Genomic DNA, 18,244 nt, shown 5'->3' on the forward strand with positions numbered 1-18,244 from the left:
GTATTGATTGCCTTTTGATAGAAAGTTGTGTTGTCTGTTTGCAAAAAAAAAAGACCGCCAGGGCTCACCTGTTTGGTCACGTGTTGTTCCAAGCCGAGCCCACCCGGCGCGGCACTGTGGTGTCATTTTCAGTCGACAGCAAGTGGCATCAGCTAAAAGGCAACGTTTTGGAACAAATGTTTTTTTTTAAACAGACTTGGAAAAAAACAACGAATGCGACTTTTGTCACTTTCGAGTTGATTTATATTCCTGCCTTGACTGAAATGTGTTGGCCACTAGAGGGCACTGCTCACTGTATTAGTAGCGATTAGTAATGAATAAGTTTTGAAGCAAAGTGAGCAATGTTTAAAAAAGATCAACCTCGTGTTTTATTAAGTGTGTCAGCTGTCAATCACGTGTCAACGTAAGAAAAAGCCAAAGAAGAGAAGACAATAGAAGTGACTGATGCAACAGAATCATTTCCAACCACCAAGCCGACGATCTACTTTCACTTCAGTGGATACAAAAATGATGTTTTATTTTTATTTATATTATTTTTGATGAGAAATGAAGTTTGTTCATCATCTCTCTATGTTGATGACGGATCGTGACAGGTAGAACGATTCATTGCTCGTCCGCTAGAGGGCAGAAGTCGTTCGTACATAATATATCTCATGAAAAAACAAATTAAGAGCACTGCTAAAGGATTTGGTTATAACGAATGAACGACTGACAACTTAAGACCCCAATTTCCAGAAACATTTTTCGTTGCAGGAAATTAATGAAAATCATCAAAATGGCCCCCCAAAAGTCAGCACTCCCGTTATTATATTCGTACAGTGCTTTATTAACAGCACGTTTTTGTTGTGACTTTTGGGGCGGCTGGACCGATTTGTTTGACATCCGAGTCTGTTGAATGACGTCACGGGCCAACTTTTGGTTCCGTGTGGTGGCGTGCCATGACATTTTGCTCCCATGTGCCCGCAAGTGTGGCGAGCAAGTCAATCAACCAGTCAATCAACCAGTCAATCAACCAGTCAATCAACGAGTCAATCAACGAGTCAATCAACGAGTCGTCGGTTGGCGCGCGCACGAGCACTTGCACTCGGACACGACGGGGTATTGAACCGGGATCCAGGCGCACCTGAGGCCCGCCTTCCTGCGCACGCAGCGCCAGCGGAGCAGCGTCAAGCGCTTGGCCTTGGCGGGGGCGCAGCGCATGCCCTCGGGAACCGAGCACGAGCGCCTGTCCGAGCAGCGGCCCGCCTTGACGTAGCGCGGCCAGAAGCGGACGCCCAAGTCGCTCCACGCATGCGCCACCGGACAGGCGGCGTACGAGCGCAACCACATGTGCAGGCGCCGACGCAGCTTCCCGCTCGCCTTCAGCTTCTTGCCCCGCTGCGCCGACAAGTCCCAAGCCAGGATGTCCTTGGACGGGTCCGGGTCCGGGTCCGGGTCCGAGTCCAGGTCCTCCCCATCGTCGTCGTCGGCCCGCTCCGGCGGGGGCTGCGCGGACATAAAGTCGGCGTCAAAGTGTCCGCCCAGCGCGCCTCGCAGCTCCGTCTCGTTCAGGTCCTTGTGGCGGGGGTCCAGCAGAGGGTCCGGGTCCTCCTTGAGCTCCACCACCGGGAGCTGGTCGCTCGGAACCGGCCGCAGCAGCAGGTAGTGCTGGCACGAGGCCCGAATCACGAAGAAGGTCAAGACCAGCAGGGAGGGAACTAGCCGAAGATGCGCATGCAAGGCCATTACCGAACTTTGGACCGAACTTGTCAATTTGTTTGGACCGCCTGGCCTCAAGTCACGTCACGGGTCGCGGCTCGCGTCCGTGGCAGGCGGAGCACGCGCGTCGCCCGCACCGCATGTCTGGTCTCGTCACGGCGAGGTTCAGGTTCGGATTCTGCCGTCCTCCTCCTTCTCGTGATCCCGAATGACGGCTGAGCTCCTCGTGCGCCCAAACAAAAGTCGCCGGCAGTGGACGATGACGTCATCAAGGTGTTGGGCCAACCCGGACCGTGCACGGACAACACACACGAACACATGTACTGTATAGTGGAGAGTGTTCTAACAAAGGAATAGTTGTAACGCTCTTAGTTGGACCAATCAGAAATGAGAAGAGTGTGACGTCATCAACGACAGGCTGTGCCCACTTGCAATTTATGATTACTGGCACGTGTTTCATGCTTCCCAGTTGCAAAATGTGTGTTCTGGAGCCCCAAAAACAATTTTCAGGTAAGAAACCAAAAATGTATATCCCAAATGTTTTTTGGCGCTGAGTTGTAGATGCAATTGTTGTACTTACATCAGCTCATTTAGTACTTTTTCTATCGTTTAATTTGGCGTGTTGCATTAGCGCTAGCTTTGAAGCTAAAAATGGTTCGCTTTTTAATGGCTGCCAGGTCATCCAATATCCAACGTTATAGCAGACAAATATGGACATCACTCATGTGACATCAAAGAGACAACAAGTTACACGCACTCAAACCAGACGTGTTGCTTGTCATGCCCAGGCTCGACTTTTACTCAAGTTAAAGGCTCAACTAAATACTTTTATGTTTAACAGTCTTTTTTTCTTTCTTTAAAGTGCAAGCGTCTCTCGCTCAGTACTTGATCCACGTGCGTGTCGTTGACTTTTGGCGTCTTGGAGGTTCCGCCGCCATTTGCAAGGCGCTTGCTCGCTCACGCACGCTTTTTTGTTTGTTTGTTTTTTTTGCTCGTCAAACGTTGTTGCTCTCCACCCAAATGTGATGTTTTCCCGTTTGGACTCATGCGAGGAAAACAAGACTTCCTTGGCGGAGGTCACGCCACATTCCTCGCCCGCCGCTGCCGTGGGTGCGAGCGTTTCGCTCATTTGGCGAGCGGCGCCGGCAGATCTTGAAAATCGGTCCGAGCTGGCGAGGCGATGCTCAGATAAGAACGCGTCCTCCTTAAACCAGGACGGGGGGCGGAGCTTGAGGTGGGCGACCACGACGCACCAACCACTTCAAAACGACAAACACAAAAGTTTGCAATTACCTGCAAGTTGTCGGGTGCCCCCGCGTCTGCGTCCAGTCGTTGCACGGAAAGTTCTGGATCGAACGCACGTGCGAGTCTTGCGTCCCGTTTGCTGGACGTCAATCTTGTAACTTGTTAGGGTTGCACGCACGCACGCACGCACGCACGCACGCACGCAAATACAAATGAGGACACGCATTATTGACGAGACGTCAACTTGAAAGTGGAACAAGAGTTTTAACCTGAAATTGTGATCAATAAAGATATTTTTTGTTTTAACTTGAATTTGTTAACAAATACGTTTTTTTTTTCATTTGAACCTGAATTTGTGAACATTAAAGTTTTTGTGTGTGTGTGTGTGTGCGCTGGACACGTACACCCTCGCTTGCTGTGCCAGGGACCCTGCGGCTTGGACCCGCACTGCCCAATGCCACGTGCCCCCCCCCCAGAATCGAGCGTCCTCCCTAGAATTCCGTCCACTTCGCACCCACGTGCACGACGTCCACCGACACCGCGGCTCGACCCTTGATGCCAACTTCTGTCGACTCGCTAAATAGAGCAACCTTTGCCCCCCCCCGATCAAAGCCAGGGAATGTTTTGGGAATAAATCAAGGAGAGACGGTGCCGCCGACGGCGCGACGTCTGAATCTCAAATTCAGCGAGCGGCCGGCACATTCCGAGCCTGCGCGTCGGCGCGCATTTGTTGACTCGTCACCATCACAAGTTTCATCCGTTTTTATTCCACAACGTGAACAAAAAGAAGACGCGCTCACACGGAAGGCGAACAATCTGCTCGGAAACATAAATAAGACGAGCGGCGCTTCCGGCAAAACAAAGCCACACACGAACCAAACCAAAGAAAGGCGAGCAGCGTCAAAGTGAACCCGAGTCAAAGACGGACCACGCAAACAAACGTGGTGAGGCGACACCGCGTGCCAACGTGGTGAGGCGACACCGCGTGCCAACGTGGTGAGGCGACACCGCATGCCAACGTGGTGAGGCGGCACCGCGTGCCAACGTGGTGAGGCGGCACCGCACGCCGGTCCAAGCGCAACACGTCATGCCAAGCACGAAAGTGGACGCAGCAACATGACGACGTCCGTCAGAGTAGAAAACGATTTCCACGCCGTTCGTGCCTCGCACGCGACCAAGGATGCCAAATGACAAGTTGGAAACGTTGCATGGGAATAAACGGGAAGTAGCCGGAATTGACAAAATGGAGGATTTGAGATTTGTTTGTAAATGCACTCATGCAGGTTTGAAGACACGACTGACAAATGGTCGGATTTCTTTTTAGAGCAAAAGTGTTCGTTAAGCTGTTTTTCACCATTTCAGTTTTCTAAATGATTATCTTTTGGGGCGGGGCCGGGGGCGGGGCGTGACTCAAACGGGATTTGAGCATGAGTTGCCCCTCCCCCATGATGTAAAAACTTGATCAGCTTTTGTTTGCATCAGAAAATTGTTCGGTGCGGCCTGAAAATACACCTTTGCTTTGGAGAGTCTTTTGGCTTGGCCGCTTTAGAGCGCCTCGTTGTTGGCAGTGAGTGCTTTTTTTTTTAAGTCAGACTTGATTCAGTTATTCTAATCTGCGTGATTGTCTGTTTATGAAAACATTTATTCTTGAACGTGTTCCCTCCATCCAATTTCAGTGCCGGTTGATTCCCATTTCTAGTTTCCAATTTGAAGTATTTCCCAAATCCCGCGTCAGAAACGTCTTCAAGTAGGCCAGGACCAGATTCCAGATCCAGATTCACACCACGCATCACAACATTTTTGGGGGTGGGCAGAGTGCAAAGTTGCACTTCCTGCTTGCATCGCCGCCCATCCGTGTAACAGTCGACGCCGGGAGGAGGTTCGAGGCTTGGCCAAGTTGAACCAGCAACTTTGTTGTTTTCTACAATCCACGCAGAAGGTCCGAGAAGGTCCGAGAGGCGCGCGTGTCCTCCTGGAGAGGCTGCCGAGCATCCCACTTTGGGAGGCCGGCACGCGGGACTCAAGAAACCAAAGTCTCCGGGTCCAGCTCAGACCACTTGGGACAACCGAGGCTTTGCATGGTCTCCGCGTGGGAAACCAGTTTCAAGTTCAGGAAATTCATTTGGGGGGGGGATTTGTAACTGGCCAACAGACCGCCACGTCCCGAAAGCAGCACGAGCGGAGCGGCAAGTAGACCGAGGTCCCGATTCCAGCTCGGACCGCTCTCAAGACCCGACGCTTCCTGACGCTTCCGTTTTTCAGGTCTGAACCTCAGGAGGACCAGAAACTGGACAACAGGCGGGAATGTCAAAAGTAGAGGAGGAAGGTTGGCGGGTACGGGAAGGTCTCGGGTACCAGCTGGGGTCACATTTCGCACCCGATGTCTGGTCTGGTCCACAGACGGCTTCAGGCAGGAACCAAAACCTCGCGTGTTCTTCAGCAGCCGGTGACCTTTCACCTCCATGCACTCTCAAAAACGGTTGGGTTGAAAAGAACCCAAACGAGGGCAAGAACAGAGCAAGACAACTTTGGAGTTTTTTAACAAACTCACAAAATCAACACAAAAAAGTTCAAATCAAATGAAAATCCCGCAAATCAAGCCCATTTTTGGGGGTTTTTCATTTGAGCCCATTTTTTGTGTCAAGTCGATGAACCCGAAAAGTTGGCTTGGTGCCTTTTTGACCCAATTTGCTTAACAGTTTTTAGAGTGTGTGGGGTGGGGGAGGACGGGGGCGGGGCTAAAATAATGTCCACATGCACGCAAACTCTTTTTTGTCCTTTCTGAAGACTTTCTCAACCGCAACGTCAACATCTGGCGATTCTTTTGAACAAAATGTACTTCGACTCGGAACAATTTGAGGTCCACTGCACACCGAGCAACCGGAACCCGACTCAAGCCATCTCAAGTGTGGTTCTGAAAACATCCACACTCGCTTTCTTGACACGTTCATCTTGCCGTGAGCGTCAATCCCGCCATGTTTTTGTGGTTCAAGGAAAAAACCACACCGGAGAACAATTTGAAACAAAAATAAAAAAAAGCCTTGACTTGGCGAGACCTTAATCCTGATGTGGATTTTGGAATGATTTGAAAAGCGTGGCGTGCGTCATCCGATGTTGACGTTTCAGGCCTGATTTAGTTCTGCAAGTTTGCGTGCGCATGCGAACCCGCGTGAGGGATTTTGCGGGTCTAGAGCGTGCTGCTGAGAATGTCCGACACTTGCGCGTTGGTCTGCTCGTCCGAGTCGACGTCGCGTCCGCTCGCCCCTTGCGGTTCCCGCTCTGCGTCCTGCGACCTCGCCGGCGCCGCCGGCGCCGCCGGCTGCCTGTCCACGAAGATCCTTCGCACGTGGGGCCTCTGCTCTCGGAGGCGGCCCTTGCGGCTCTCCAGGACGCAGTCGGTGCGGCTCACGTAGGTGGCGCCCGGCGGGGCGGGCGGGGGCGGCGACGGCGACGGGAGGTCCGGCTCGCGCTGCTTGGTGTAGACCCCCTCGGACAAAGACCCCGTGTGGCTTTCCCCGCTGTGTCCCCTCAGCCAGCGCTGGGGCCCGCTGAAGTACTGGCCCCGGTGGCTCCTGGAGAGCAGCTTGCGCTTGGAGGGGGGGTTGGGGACGGTCCTGGGCCGGGGGGCGCCGCCCTCCCGCTGGCTTCTTGAGAGCGAGAGACCCTCCAGAGTCTCGGTGGCGTGACACAGCGCCGGGCACAGCGCCAACGACAGCGGGAGCTCGGCGGAGAGGCGGGGGGACAGCGGGGCCGACGGCGAGGTGGGGAGGGGCCACGCAAAGGCCGGCAAGTCTTTGGACAGCGAAGGGGAGTCGGGGACCAAGGGCGGCGTGCCGTCTTTTGACGGGGGGGGGTCCTCCACAGGGGGGGCGCTGTACCTGGACGACGACAGAGCAAACGTGCGACAGCGTTAGGCCGGCACGCGTGAAATCCAAAACGATGAAGCGGCCTCCCCAAAACGACCTGCGCTGACCTGAGCTCGTGGATCTGCAGCACGTCGGGGGCGCTCCCGCCCAGCGAGTGCACGGCCTGCCGGGACAGGTCCTGGGGGGGCGAGTAGAGCAGGTCCAGCTCACGGGGGCTGAGGGCGTCGCTGGAGTCGTAGTCGCTGTCGGTGGGCAGGAAGACCTCCGACGAAGCGTCCTCGTCCGAGCCCGGCAGCGAGTCTGAGCACAGCGGAGGGGCAGCAGTCACAAAATGGCCGCCCGGCGTGAGCGGGCCGGCATTTGGTGAATGGGAATATTTTTGGTTTTGGGCCGTTTGTTAACTTTTGGGGTTATTCACACTTTTTAGAGTGTGCTTTTAGGGTTATTCACACTTTTTAGAGTGTGCTTTTAGGGTTATTCACACTTTTTAGAGTGTGCTTTTAGGGTTATTCACACTTTTTAGAGTGTGCTTTTAGATTGCATTCACAGATTGAGCTGTGGCAGTTGAGGGGAGGAGCTTAACTTAGTCAGGCCTTCGGTTTGCCCAACCGACGTCAAAAGCTGCTTTGCGGCCATCTTTCCGCTGACAAAACCTTTTTGTGTCAATCTTTGCTATTCAGCCACAAAATGTTCACCTTTTCAACGATGACGATTCCCGCAATCAAAATATGAGCCTGAACAATTCTGACGGCTGATGATGATGATGATGATGATGATGTCGCTCACCGCTGATGGCCTTCCTCCTGCACAGTTCGGGCGAAGGCGAGGGCAGGTAGTCCATGGCAGAGGAGGTGGAGTCGGTCTTCTGCTGGCCGCCGCCGTCGTCGTCGTCCGTGGCGCCGGCGGCCACCAGGCAGGTGATGGGAACGCCGCCGCGCGGGTGCTTGTAGCGGGCGTACTGCAGCGCGTCCGTCAGCCAGCGCAGGTCCCGACGAGTCTCGTCCAGCTGCTGCGCTCCGCACAAAAACACAGCCCGAAAATGTCCGCAAGTGGTCACACGTCCTTCGGGGTTACGCTCCATAAAAGCCGTTCATTTGCTGGCGTTTGATGGTTGGCGCTGGGTTTGGTGTTTGGCGCTTACCTGGATGTAGTCGAGTATGAGCTGATGGCGGTGTTTGGCGCTGGCCACCTCGCCGTCCGTGATGGCCTCCCGCAGGGCCTGCTGGGTAATGAGCGCGTCCAAGTCCAACACGGTCGACAGGCGGCAGTACAAACTGATGAACTTCTCCTTGTAGGTGCAGAAGTGCACTGAGGACAGACGGACGGACGGGCAGACATATTGGCAACATGGCGGCCACGACTGACATCGAGTCACGTCGACCATTTTCAACATTTTGAACGCTACACAGAAACGTGGGAATTTGCAGCAGGACGCCTAAAGTGCAGTACCACGTCCTGCCACAATGAGCCAGGCAGCACTGAGCTCTACTGCAATGTATTTAACAGCATGAAGAAGAGGCCCGACCCAAGAAAAGGATTCTCACGCTCAAGTCAGAATTCTGACGAAATAATAAAGTCATAAATAATCCTGCCAAACGTGTTCTGTTCTTTCCCACCGTATGAAAATCCAGACAGTATTTGACGAGTCAACGACGGTGCCGGAAAAGGCGGCGTTACCGAGCTCAAACATCTGCAGCGGCAGGTGCAGGAAGCCCGAGAGCGGCGTGTAAGGGTTGGACTGGCCGGGGGCGGAGCAGACGTCGTCGGCGGCCGGCAGCAGCAGCAGGAAGCAGACGCCGTGACCCAACTCCACCACTTCCTGGCTGGACAGACGCAAGTGCCGGGCCTGCACACAGGAAGCGCCGGCGGCCGCTCACTTGACGGCAACGTGAGGCGGGTCATGGCGGCCATTGCGCACCTGCTGCAGAGGCAGGTTGAGGTTCTTCAGCAGGTTCTTGATGGCCGTCTGGAGCTCGTAGTAGAGCAGCGGCGCGTGGCTTTCCGAGCCGGGCCGGGCATCGTCGGCGCCGCCGGCCGACAGCGTGCCGATCCAATCCCACTCCTCCCTGAAGGCAACGCGGCCATACGACAAAAGGTCAAAAGGTCATCTCGGGCAGGACAGAACATTGAGGGGAACGCAAGTTCTCCACAGCGGCACGTTGGCCTAGTGGTTTGCACCGCGGCACGTTGGCCACCTACTTGGACACGTTGGCGTTTTCTCGCACGCGGGCGTGACACAGCATGTTGGGGGTCCTCTGGGAGACCAGGACCCGGATCTGGTCCACGGAGCTGCTGAGCTTCAGGTAGCCCAGGTAGAGGCCCGGCGCCAGACGCTGGCCGCTGCGGCGCTGGAACGCAACGATGTCCTGCGCGCGGCAAAACCAAACTTTCAATCACGCGGGTTCATTTGGACTTCGCATGCGATCGGAAATCATTTGGGGTTCACATTGATTTGAAATCTGATTTACGCATTTGAAATTCATTTTTCTTTTGTCAATTTCATCATCTTTAATATCAAAAAAGACTCAAGATGCGTCATGTAAGTTTGTTTTGTATTTTTGTTACACATCAAATTGTCAATAAATAATTCTCATATTTATTTTCAATGTATTTCATTTTTTATTGTAATGTAAATAACAGTTAAAAAGACATGAAATTGTCAATAATGCTCAAAATGTTGCTCAAAATCAAATGTTGAAGAGCTCTTCATGTAAAATTGTGCATTTTCATAAAACTATTCATTCCATTGAAATTTGCAATTCATAATCCAAAATGACTTTTCATTTTTTGATTAAGTCTTACAATGTTTATGCAAATAAGGACCAGTAAAATTCATCCTAAAATACTTTGGATATACAATTGAAATTGAAAACAAAAAATCTTAAATGAATGATTCAAATGAAATCTCCCAAAGTATTTATTTACGGAAGGCGCTTCCCGCCGCCGCCGATCGTTCACCTGCAGCGTGATGACGAGGACGTCGAGGGCGTACGGCTCCTCCGGCGTGGACAGCGACTTGCGCTGACTCTGCACTTTGGCCAGCGCCACCCATTTGCCGCCGGGCGGCGCGTGCTGGCCGTCGGCGTCGCGCACCGTCACCAGCAGCGCGTTGCCGTGGCGATCCTTGATGGGCTCGTAGTGGGCGCGGCCCAGGTCGTGCGTGCCCAGCAGGTTCTGCATCTGGCCGGCGGCGCTCAGCAGCTTGTGGCGCGCCTGCAGCGTGGACGACCACGACGGCGACACCGGCGTGCTCTGACGCAGCCAGCGCACGTCCTCCCACATGCACGACAGCTGGCACGCAAAACACACGCGGCGCTCAGAAGCCACGCGGCGCCGGCGGGCGGCGGCCGAGCGCTGCTTGGCTCAAAAGACCAGAAAGAACGGCAAAGCGCTACACATGAAACTCCTCAACTCATGCCAATGTCGTTCCTTGCCACCAAGATGTGAGCGCGCGGCGGCAAAGCACTACTTTTGTCTCAGCTAACACACTCGCTCGTCACGACGTGCGACTGACCTTGGTGAACCACAGGAAGTCGTGCACGAGGGAGCTGCCGTAGGCGTCGTCCACCTCCACGATGGGAATCTGCTCCTCGGCCGTCACCAGGAGTTTGTCCTTGTGGTAGAAGATGGCCGCCAAGTAGATGCCCCTGAAGCCAACAGCGGGAAATCGGCGTCACCGCGCTTGCATGTCGCCTGATCGAGCGCTTCACATTTGCACTTTCAACATGGCCGATGTCGTCGTCCAAAGAAACATGCTCGGAAACGGAAATCTTTGTGCCGTAAGCCAACGCCGGCTTCTGGAATATGTTGCAGTCGGCTTGTTGGCTACGTGAGCCGGCAGATCCAAAAGCCAACCTTTTCAGTGTCTTGACAAACTTGTTGGAGGAGTTGAAAAGATGTTTGAGGCTTCTGGAGACCGACTGCTTCCTGCCGGCGTTCGGCAGCTTGGACGCATCTGCGGCAAGGAAGACAAACGCGAAACATCACAGTTGAGTTGCCGCCAGTCGCGCTACGTTCACTCTCCCGTGATGGCCCGTCTGACCGCACGCCACGTCAGCTTATCGGGTCGGGCCGCCGCTTTTTCTTTGCCTCCGTCTGTGGAGCGCTCAGCGATGCCAATCTCGCTTTGGCGTCGGGCTAATTTGGCGTCGCGTGATTGCCGTCCTGTAAACGCGCGTCAGATGTGGGACGCTCGCAAGCCAAGCGCGCAAAGATGGCCGACGGCGGTACGCAACGTGCGCTACCGTCCGTCGCCCGGCAGCTAAAAAAAAGGTCTTGAAAGGTACGAAGATAACAAACACGTTGCGTTGGGATGCTTTGGAAGGCAACAAAAACATAAAACATGTTCGATGAAGGTCGGATGCAAAACACAAGTGGATCGATGAGTGATCCTTGAGGAACACCACACGTCATCAAAGATGTTATGTGAAGGAGGATCACAAATACATGAAGAAGCAGTTGACAACTTTACATTTGATGTTAAATGTGCAAAACCTCCGTCATTGCGCCCCCTAACACTATTAAACGGAACTGCAACACACGCTTCTTTTTAAAGAACAAGATCATGAACACGTTAGCTTGAGATACTTTGAAAGGCAAGCGTGAACCTCATTGTGGGTTGTCAAGTTCATCACCTTGTGGTGGTCAACGGCAAATTCAAGCGATTGAACCCTGGGGAACACCGCATTTGATTGCACAATATGTCGTACTGAGCTCAAAATGACGACATCCTGAAATATTGATTATTGTTATTCATTCACTGCACATTTTTGTCTCGTGTCTTTTGCTAACAAACTCGCAGTTGAAGCCCAACTTTGTTGTACTCGTTGCACGAAATGACAAAAAAGAAAGAAAAGTTTCGCTGCTGGTGCGGACTGCTCAAGATTTCAATTTGGAAATTCGGCTCAGCATTCGGAAAAGACACACTAAACTAAATAAGAACTCATAAAGAAATCAACAATATAATAAAAAATGAATACAAATAAACGATAAATACTAATAATGTCATGACAAATAAATAAAGAACAATAAATAACAATGAAATAATTCCGCCAGACTGCAAATACGAAATGACAACACTTGCAAGGAGCATGAAGAACGCAGCTCTGTTTTTTCATTTGCTTTCGAGTGAAGGATTGCCGTCGCCCGCTCGCGAGCGGACCTCGCGATCCGACCTCCCGATCCGAGGCCCAACAGGTGTCAGCAGACCAGAACAAAGTGCAGCGCTTGCCAGCACCAAACGAAACGAAACGCCGTCCGTCTCATTAATCAAGCGCAACGTTTGGCGTTTCGCCGTCTCGTTCCAACGCAAAATCATTTCTTCGGCGTGAGCGCCCTCGTGCACTCGTGGCATATTCTACATTTGCCGCTCACAAGTCAAAACAGACCTTTTAACGGCTCACTTACGAACGTGTGCGTGTTATTGAATGGCCGGAAAAGCTGCCGTCGCTGCCGGCGGAAATGTTTCATGCGAGTGCAAACTGCGGTGGATGACTCGTGCAGAACACGCACGCACGCACATGATCAAGGCGAGCGTGAGCTGTGAGCTACAGCAGCTTGTTGCATGTGTGTTGATTTAAAGGGGAAGTCAACTTTTGTTCCAAGTAGCCTCACTCGTCTAAATACGATATCGTGGATAATATTGAGTGAAGAAGAGAATTTGAGTTAAGCCGCAAAATCCAGCCGCTTTTCTCTATTTCAGGGGGCGGCCATTTTGCCACTTGCTGCGGACTGAAGATGGCGTCAATGTTGCTCGGGTTCCAGGTCGCAGCCAATCACAGCTGGCTGCGACCTGGAATGGAGCAAAATGGCTGGATTTCGCCTGACAACTCGAATTCCACAAATGGATGCGAACGTCGCGTTTCGACTGCCGAGGTCGCATGCAAGATATTTTTGCGGACAAACGCTTGATGTCGACTTGAGCGGGAAGGAAGACCGGCGGCGCTCACCTCCGCAGCAGTGATGCGAGTGCGTGGCTCGGACTTGCTGCAGCAGGCGCTCCATCCCCTCCGTGTGGCTCCGCCTCCTGGGATCCCGCCCGTCGCTCTCTCTCGCCAGTCTGACGGAAAACGGAGCATTTTCAATTCAAAGCCGTTTGTTTCCCGCGTGTAACGGATGAAGTGACGAACTCGCCGTTAACCATCTTAACGTGCTGATGTTTACGCTGCAGTCCGAAGACGAGCGGACCTCGCGGCCACGTGACAGATGAGAAGAAAAGTCAATGGCTTCATGAAGAAAATAATCCGCTAATTCATTCCGTTCCGTCTGCCGTGCGTGCGTGCGTGCGTGCGTGCGTGCGTGCGTGCGTGTGTGCGTGCGTGCGTGCGTGTTTGGCGGCAACCCTGAGGCGTGTGCGTGCCGGCACTGCGGCTCGCAGTTCTCTTGACGTCTGCTCCACTTGGACATCAGCGGAGCGCAAAAACAGACGCCCACTCGCTCGCTCCCTCTTGGCTACTGGCACACGCGCACACGCACACGCGCACACGCACACACATACCATGCTCGCACCACGTCAGCACACATACACGCACGCAATCAACATGCACGCACACACGCGCAACATACAGACGCAAACGCACACACAATCAGTGCATGCACTGATGACTTGATTTTCAAAGTAACTTAGTTACTCTACTGATTACTGTTACTGTCATCACTGCCGACACAAAAGTGTGGTTTTGGTTCTGGGGGCGCCGGCGGACGGAGGAGGCGTGACGTACTGGAAGGAGCGGCAGACGGCGGCGAGGAGCAGGCGGGCGAACCCCAGCCCTTCACGTTGCAGGCCCGCACGCGCACGTAGTACACTCGACCCTGCGGCAACACAAAGAACAACAAACATACACTTGCACGGGTGATTGCTTTTTTTTGGGGGGGGGGGGGTCAATACGTGCAGGTCATGACTAAGTCACAAGTTACGCGTTCGTCATCTTTTCAATTCAACACCAAAATCAAGCTCAAGTTGAAATCAAATCTTTTACACATTTCAGTCAAGAAAGTGCAAACATTCGCAACTTTGACGATTTTAACGCCAGTCGCGTCATGTGACTCGAGTCCTCTCAGTGAGGGGGGAGGGGGGGCAGGGGGGGGGGGCAGGTTTGTACCGTGGTGAGGCCGCTGATGGTGCATTTGAGGCTCTGCAGGTTCTCCAGCAACATTTCTCCGGCCAGCAGTGAGAAATCCTTCAAGCAACTCCACTCCACTGCGCGCACACACACACACAAACACACACAAACACACACACAAACACATAATTGGTTCATTTATCCTTTGATTCCAAATCAATAGTTCCCCCCCGAAACCATGAGGAGGTCGTTCACCCGCTGATTGTTCTGCTTCAGGCCATCTGGACGACACTAAGTGTCGACACGCACGCGCACGCGCCCGCACACGCGCCCGCACACGCGCCCGCACACGCGCCCGCACACGCGCCCGCACACGCGCCCGCACACGCGCCCGCACACGCGCCCGCACACGCGCCCGGACGCGGCCAAGCGAGCCCGTCCGAGCATCGTCAACAGCCGTTTGCGACGGGGAGCCCCCTCGTACCTCTGTACTTGGTGACGACGCTGTTGTGGGGGCCGCGCGGTTCCTGGAAGGTGACGGTCAGCGTGGAGCTGCTGCTGACGCTCACACGCACCAACGTGGGGGTCTCGGGGGGGCCTAAAGCACAACAACAACTTTCAACAACAACCCAAACAGACGACACACTTGAAAGAAAAAGAACAAAAACGGTCACGAGCTCAAAACGGCACAAATGAGCATTTTGCGCACATTTTCTCCATCTTGGCGAGCAAAACTGCCAAAATGAAAAAGAAATAAAAGTGAAAATAAAAAATGTCATTCAAACATTAAATACAAACAAATATACATATCTATAAATAAATAATAAATAATAATGGGCTATTTTTGAATCTCGTTATTTGTGTATTTCTGGAAATATCGACAATATCCTTAATGCGTTTTTCAGTTCCTTTTCTTGCAGAATTTGCGAAGGTCCAAAATTGTCACGCACGCGCTTGCTGCAAGGTGGCGCTCATGCGGCGGTACAGCTTGCAGCGCCACTCCCAGGCCCTCAGCTGCGTGTCCTTGTGACACGCCTCCAGCGACACGCCGTCCCGCTGCGCCCGCGCCGACAGCTCGGCGGCGCGCTGCTCCGCCTCCGCCAGCAGGGCGGCCAGGTGGGCCGAGCGACTCTCGGCGCTCACGACTGCGGGCGCACGCACAAGAGAAGAAGAAGAAGTCAGCGACAAGCGGCTTCGGGCAGACACGGCAGCAAATGAAAAGAAAGGTTCTAAAGACTCCTCCCACTTTCCTCTTAAAAGCTTGGATATGTTTGCGAATGATGACAATAAAGTGAAATTCCGTCAGAAGTTTATTTCCTTAAAGAAGACACTCTGCTTGCCATTGATTGTTTACAATTTGTTAAATATTTGATATGATATTTTTGAAATGAGGCCGATTGGTCTCGAATTCTGAATTGCTCCAAAAGCGATCCTGCGTCCAATTCAATTCTCGAGCCACTCGAGGCTGCGGGAAAAAAAACACCACTTTTGATGTGTTGGCAAGCGCGGGAAGCAAAAGGTTTGAGGCGGCGGCTGCGCGGCGGCTGCGCGGCGGCTGCGCGGCGGCTGCGCGGCGGCTGCGCGGCGGCGCTACTCACAGCGCGGCCCCTCCCTCCCGCCGGCCTTGAGCAGCATCCTGGCGATGGGCGCGTTGCCGGTCATGACGGCCACGTCCAGCGGCGCCAGGCCTTGCCCGTTGGCCGTGTTCAGGTCCAGCTGCTCGGCCGGCAGCCGGCGCAGCAGGATCTGCACCGCGTCCAGGTCCTGCTGCTCCACCGCCGAGAACAGGCACTCGCCGCCCTGCATGGTCTGGACACGGGTTCCGGCGCACGTCAGCTTTCAACATCGTTTCATTCGCGCCTTGTTTCATTTAACGACTTTGCACGCAATCAAATCAAATAAAAACACGAGGAAAACAAAACGCTACAAATTTATTGCAAAATTGCTTCATTCATTAGGATTGATTTTAAAATTTGATCGTAAATAAATCGATTTAAAAAAAGAAATAAACATTTCAATTTCATTAGTAAAATCATTTAACAATTTCTAATCAAATTATTGGCGAACAATTCCAAATAAATTCATTGAAAAAAAAAATCATTATTTCAATTATTTTAGATTCTTACACTTTTAGCTGATGAATACATTGACTGTAATTGATAGAATAAAAATATTAGTGAAGTAAACACATTTTCATGTACATTGAAATCAATTCAATTATAATTAATATTATTATTAATAATGAATATGAATTCATTCTTTAAAAAAAGAAATGTTTAGGCACCTGACACTTGACACCTGACAAAAGACGACTAGCAACACAAAAAAGTTCCACAGGGTTCTATATTAGGGCCCCCTCTTTTGTGCCTGAGCTCGTCACAATAATATTATTGTCAGATTTTCTCCCAGCAAAAAAAAGACGCAGCTTGTTGAAAACAGATGTCGTCACTCGTATTGATTTGTCGTCTGAATGAGTTGACGGAATAAGAAGACGACTGAAATTGTTCATCATTTGCAGCGAAACGTGCGAAACGTTTTCTTTGTCATCATCCCGAGCATGAAGAGCAGCTGGAGGCGGGACGTTGGAGATTGAACGAGGGATGCGACCAATGAGGGCGCGGCGGGTTCAGGCAGACGTCGAGACGTCCAATTAGCCGGCAAAGCACTTTTTTATTGATCCCGCCGTGACAAACGGACAGGATTCCTCGCCGCCGCCGCCGCCTCGCGTTGCCCTTTTAGCAAAGGAACTTTTTAGCATAAAAAACGGAGAAGAAAAAAAAAAAGTTTTTGAAAATGTGAGCCAGCCGCGTGGAAAAGAGTTTTACGCCGCTTAAAGCGTCGACTGAACGTCTTCCGACTCGGAACGCGTTCCCGCGGTTGCTTGGAAACAAAATGCTTTCTTTTCTAGCAAGCGCTTCTGCTTTGGCACACAAAAGACAACGAAAAGTTGCCTTTTCTGCTTTTTTTTACGATTGTGAAATAAGAAAGTGTTTTTCAAGATGCGGTGGTGCCATTTTGAACGGGCAGCCATTTTGGGAGACGGTCGACAAACTGCGACGAGCTCAATTGGGACTTCTTTTTTTTTTGTTTGTGCCGTCAAATGTGAGCAAAGCATCAAAGTTGCGAGATTCTTTGAAACAAGTTTGAAGAAATCAGCTTCAGGCATCAGTTGGAGAAAAATCGAATCGTTTGAGAACTTTCATTTTGGTTAGCTTTGATTTTGGTTTGACCTTCCAAAAAAATGTTTTTGTGTTAGTAAGTAATGCATTTGGTGTCAAAATGAATGATTTGTAGCTGATCAATAACCTCAACTAAGTCTTTGCTGTCATTTTGTTGCCTCTTTTGTTTGGGTTCCTTGAAAGAAGTTTGAATTTGTTGTTGTTGTTGTTTCTTGCCAGCTCACCGAAGTCTTGCGAAGACGGTCGGTCTTCCCGAAGAAGGACGCGTCTTCGAAGGACGACGTGCTTCCTCGCAGCTTCTCCGACAGGTTGCGGTAAAGGCGCTTGGCGGCATTGGGGGAGGCCGGCCCCCCCGGGACCTTCTTGCTTTGGGACAACTGCAAGTTCTGCATCTGCTGGCTCATAACAGCCGGGAGGCGTCTGGGGGGGGGGGGGGGGGTTGACGGGGGGGGGGGGTGACGGGGACACACAAGGTTACGCCAAAGAAAGAAAATTCCTTCGCCGTCGACGACCTTTTTCCATTTGTCAACTGAAATCCAAACATCCAATCTCGAGCCTCAAATAAGTTTTTTTCCTGTGAAATGCAGGTTTGCGAAGCGCTGTAATGACAAACAGATGCCAGTAGATGGCAGCATCGCATGGTTTTGGATTTGACATCAGCGCAACTTCTAAACAGAAAAAGATGAGAGGGTGAATCTTGGCTTGTCGCGTTACGAGGGAGAGAAAGTTTGTCATGTGGTGTTCCACAAGGTTCCATTTCAGGGCCCCTGCTAACTACATGTATGCATAAACTGAGGACGCCTTGCAGTAGGTTGCAATTGTGAGAAAACCGTACATAGCACGGATGGCAAACACAAACGCAAAAAAGTCCCACAGGGTTCAATTTTAGCACCTCTGCTATTTATACGCTATGTCTGTTGTCCCACAGGGTTACATTTTGGGGCCCCTGCTATTTATACGCCCCTGCTATCCATGTAGATGATAAAGAATATTTGTTGCTGTAGCTGGAGATTGTGAGAAAGGATGAGACATGACATCGATGGCATAAAAAAGAAAAAAAAGTCCCGTGACGGTCAACTTGAGCCAAGCTGCAAAACGCCCCAAAACGCTCCAAATGCTCAAAACGCTCCAAACGCTCTTCCTGGCCTCGCCTGGCTTTTGTTCTTTTATGTTGATTGACCCCTAATAACCTTAG

At 51.9% G+C, this 18,244-nt stretch overlaps 2 protein-coding genes across 2 annotated transcripts in view; both read right to left on the reverse strand.

Moving 5' to 3' along the window:
- Positions 1 to 513: 513 nt before the first annotated feature.
- nog3 (noggin 3) lies at positions 514 to 3,533 on the reverse strand. The gene has a single exon (XM_077550347.1). It carries the CDS (start codon positions 1,723 to 1,725, stop codon positions 1,045 to 1,047), a length of 681 nt encoding a protein of 226 aa, XP_077406473.1. The 5' UTR covers positions 1,726 to 3,533; the 3' UTR covers positions 514 to 1,044.
- Positions 3,534 to 3,690: 157 nt separating this feature from the next.
- Positions 3,691 to 18,244, reverse strand: part of ankfn1a (ankyrin repeat and fibronectin type III domain containing 1a) — a gene marked incomplete at its 5' end in the record, with an annotated part of 30,117 nt that continues 15,563 nt past the window's right edge. The window contains 17 exons of the mRNA XM_077551485.1: positions 3,691 to 6,821; positions 6,917 to 7,109; positions 7,596 to 7,818; positions 7,951 to 8,117; positions 8,487 to 8,655; positions 8,728 to 8,875; positions 9,009 to 9,175; positions 9,768 to 10,100; positions 10,324 to 10,456; positions 10,665 to 10,764; positions 12,758 to 12,856; positions 13,520 to 13,619; positions 13,910 to 14,007; positions 14,355 to 14,468; positions 14,821 to 15,015; positions 15,469 to 15,679; positions 17,274 to 17,469. Coding sequence (XP_077407611.1) covers positions 6,131 to 6,821; positions 6,917 to 7,109; positions 7,596 to 7,818; positions 7,951 to 8,117; positions 8,487 to 8,655; positions 8,728 to 8,875; positions 9,009 to 9,175; positions 9,768 to 10,100; positions 10,324 to 10,456; positions 10,665 to 10,764; positions 12,758 to 12,856; positions 13,520 to 13,619; positions 13,910 to 14,007; positions 14,355 to 14,468; positions 14,821 to 15,015; positions 15,469 to 15,679; positions 17,274 to 17,469 — 3,337 coding nt within the window. The remainder of the gene's footprint in view (positions 6,822 to 6,916; positions 7,110 to 7,595; positions 7,819 to 7,950; positions 8,118 to 8,486; positions 8,656 to 8,727; positions 8,876 to 9,008; positions 9,176 to 9,767; positions 10,101 to 10,323; positions 10,457 to 10,664; positions 10,765 to 12,757; positions 12,857 to 13,519; positions 13,620 to 13,909; positions 14,008 to 14,354; positions 14,469 to 14,820; positions 15,016 to 15,468; positions 15,680 to 17,273; positions 17,470 to 18,244) is intronic.

Source organism: Vanacampus margaritifer, chromosome 18, assembly GCF_051991255.1.
Source record: "Vanacampus margaritifer isolate UIUO_Vmar chromosome 18, RoL_Vmar_1.0, whole genome shotgun sequence".
Classification (NCBI taxonomy): Eukaryota; Metazoa; Chordata; class Actinopteri; order Syngnathiformes; family Syngnathidae; genus Vanacampus; species Vanacampus margaritifer.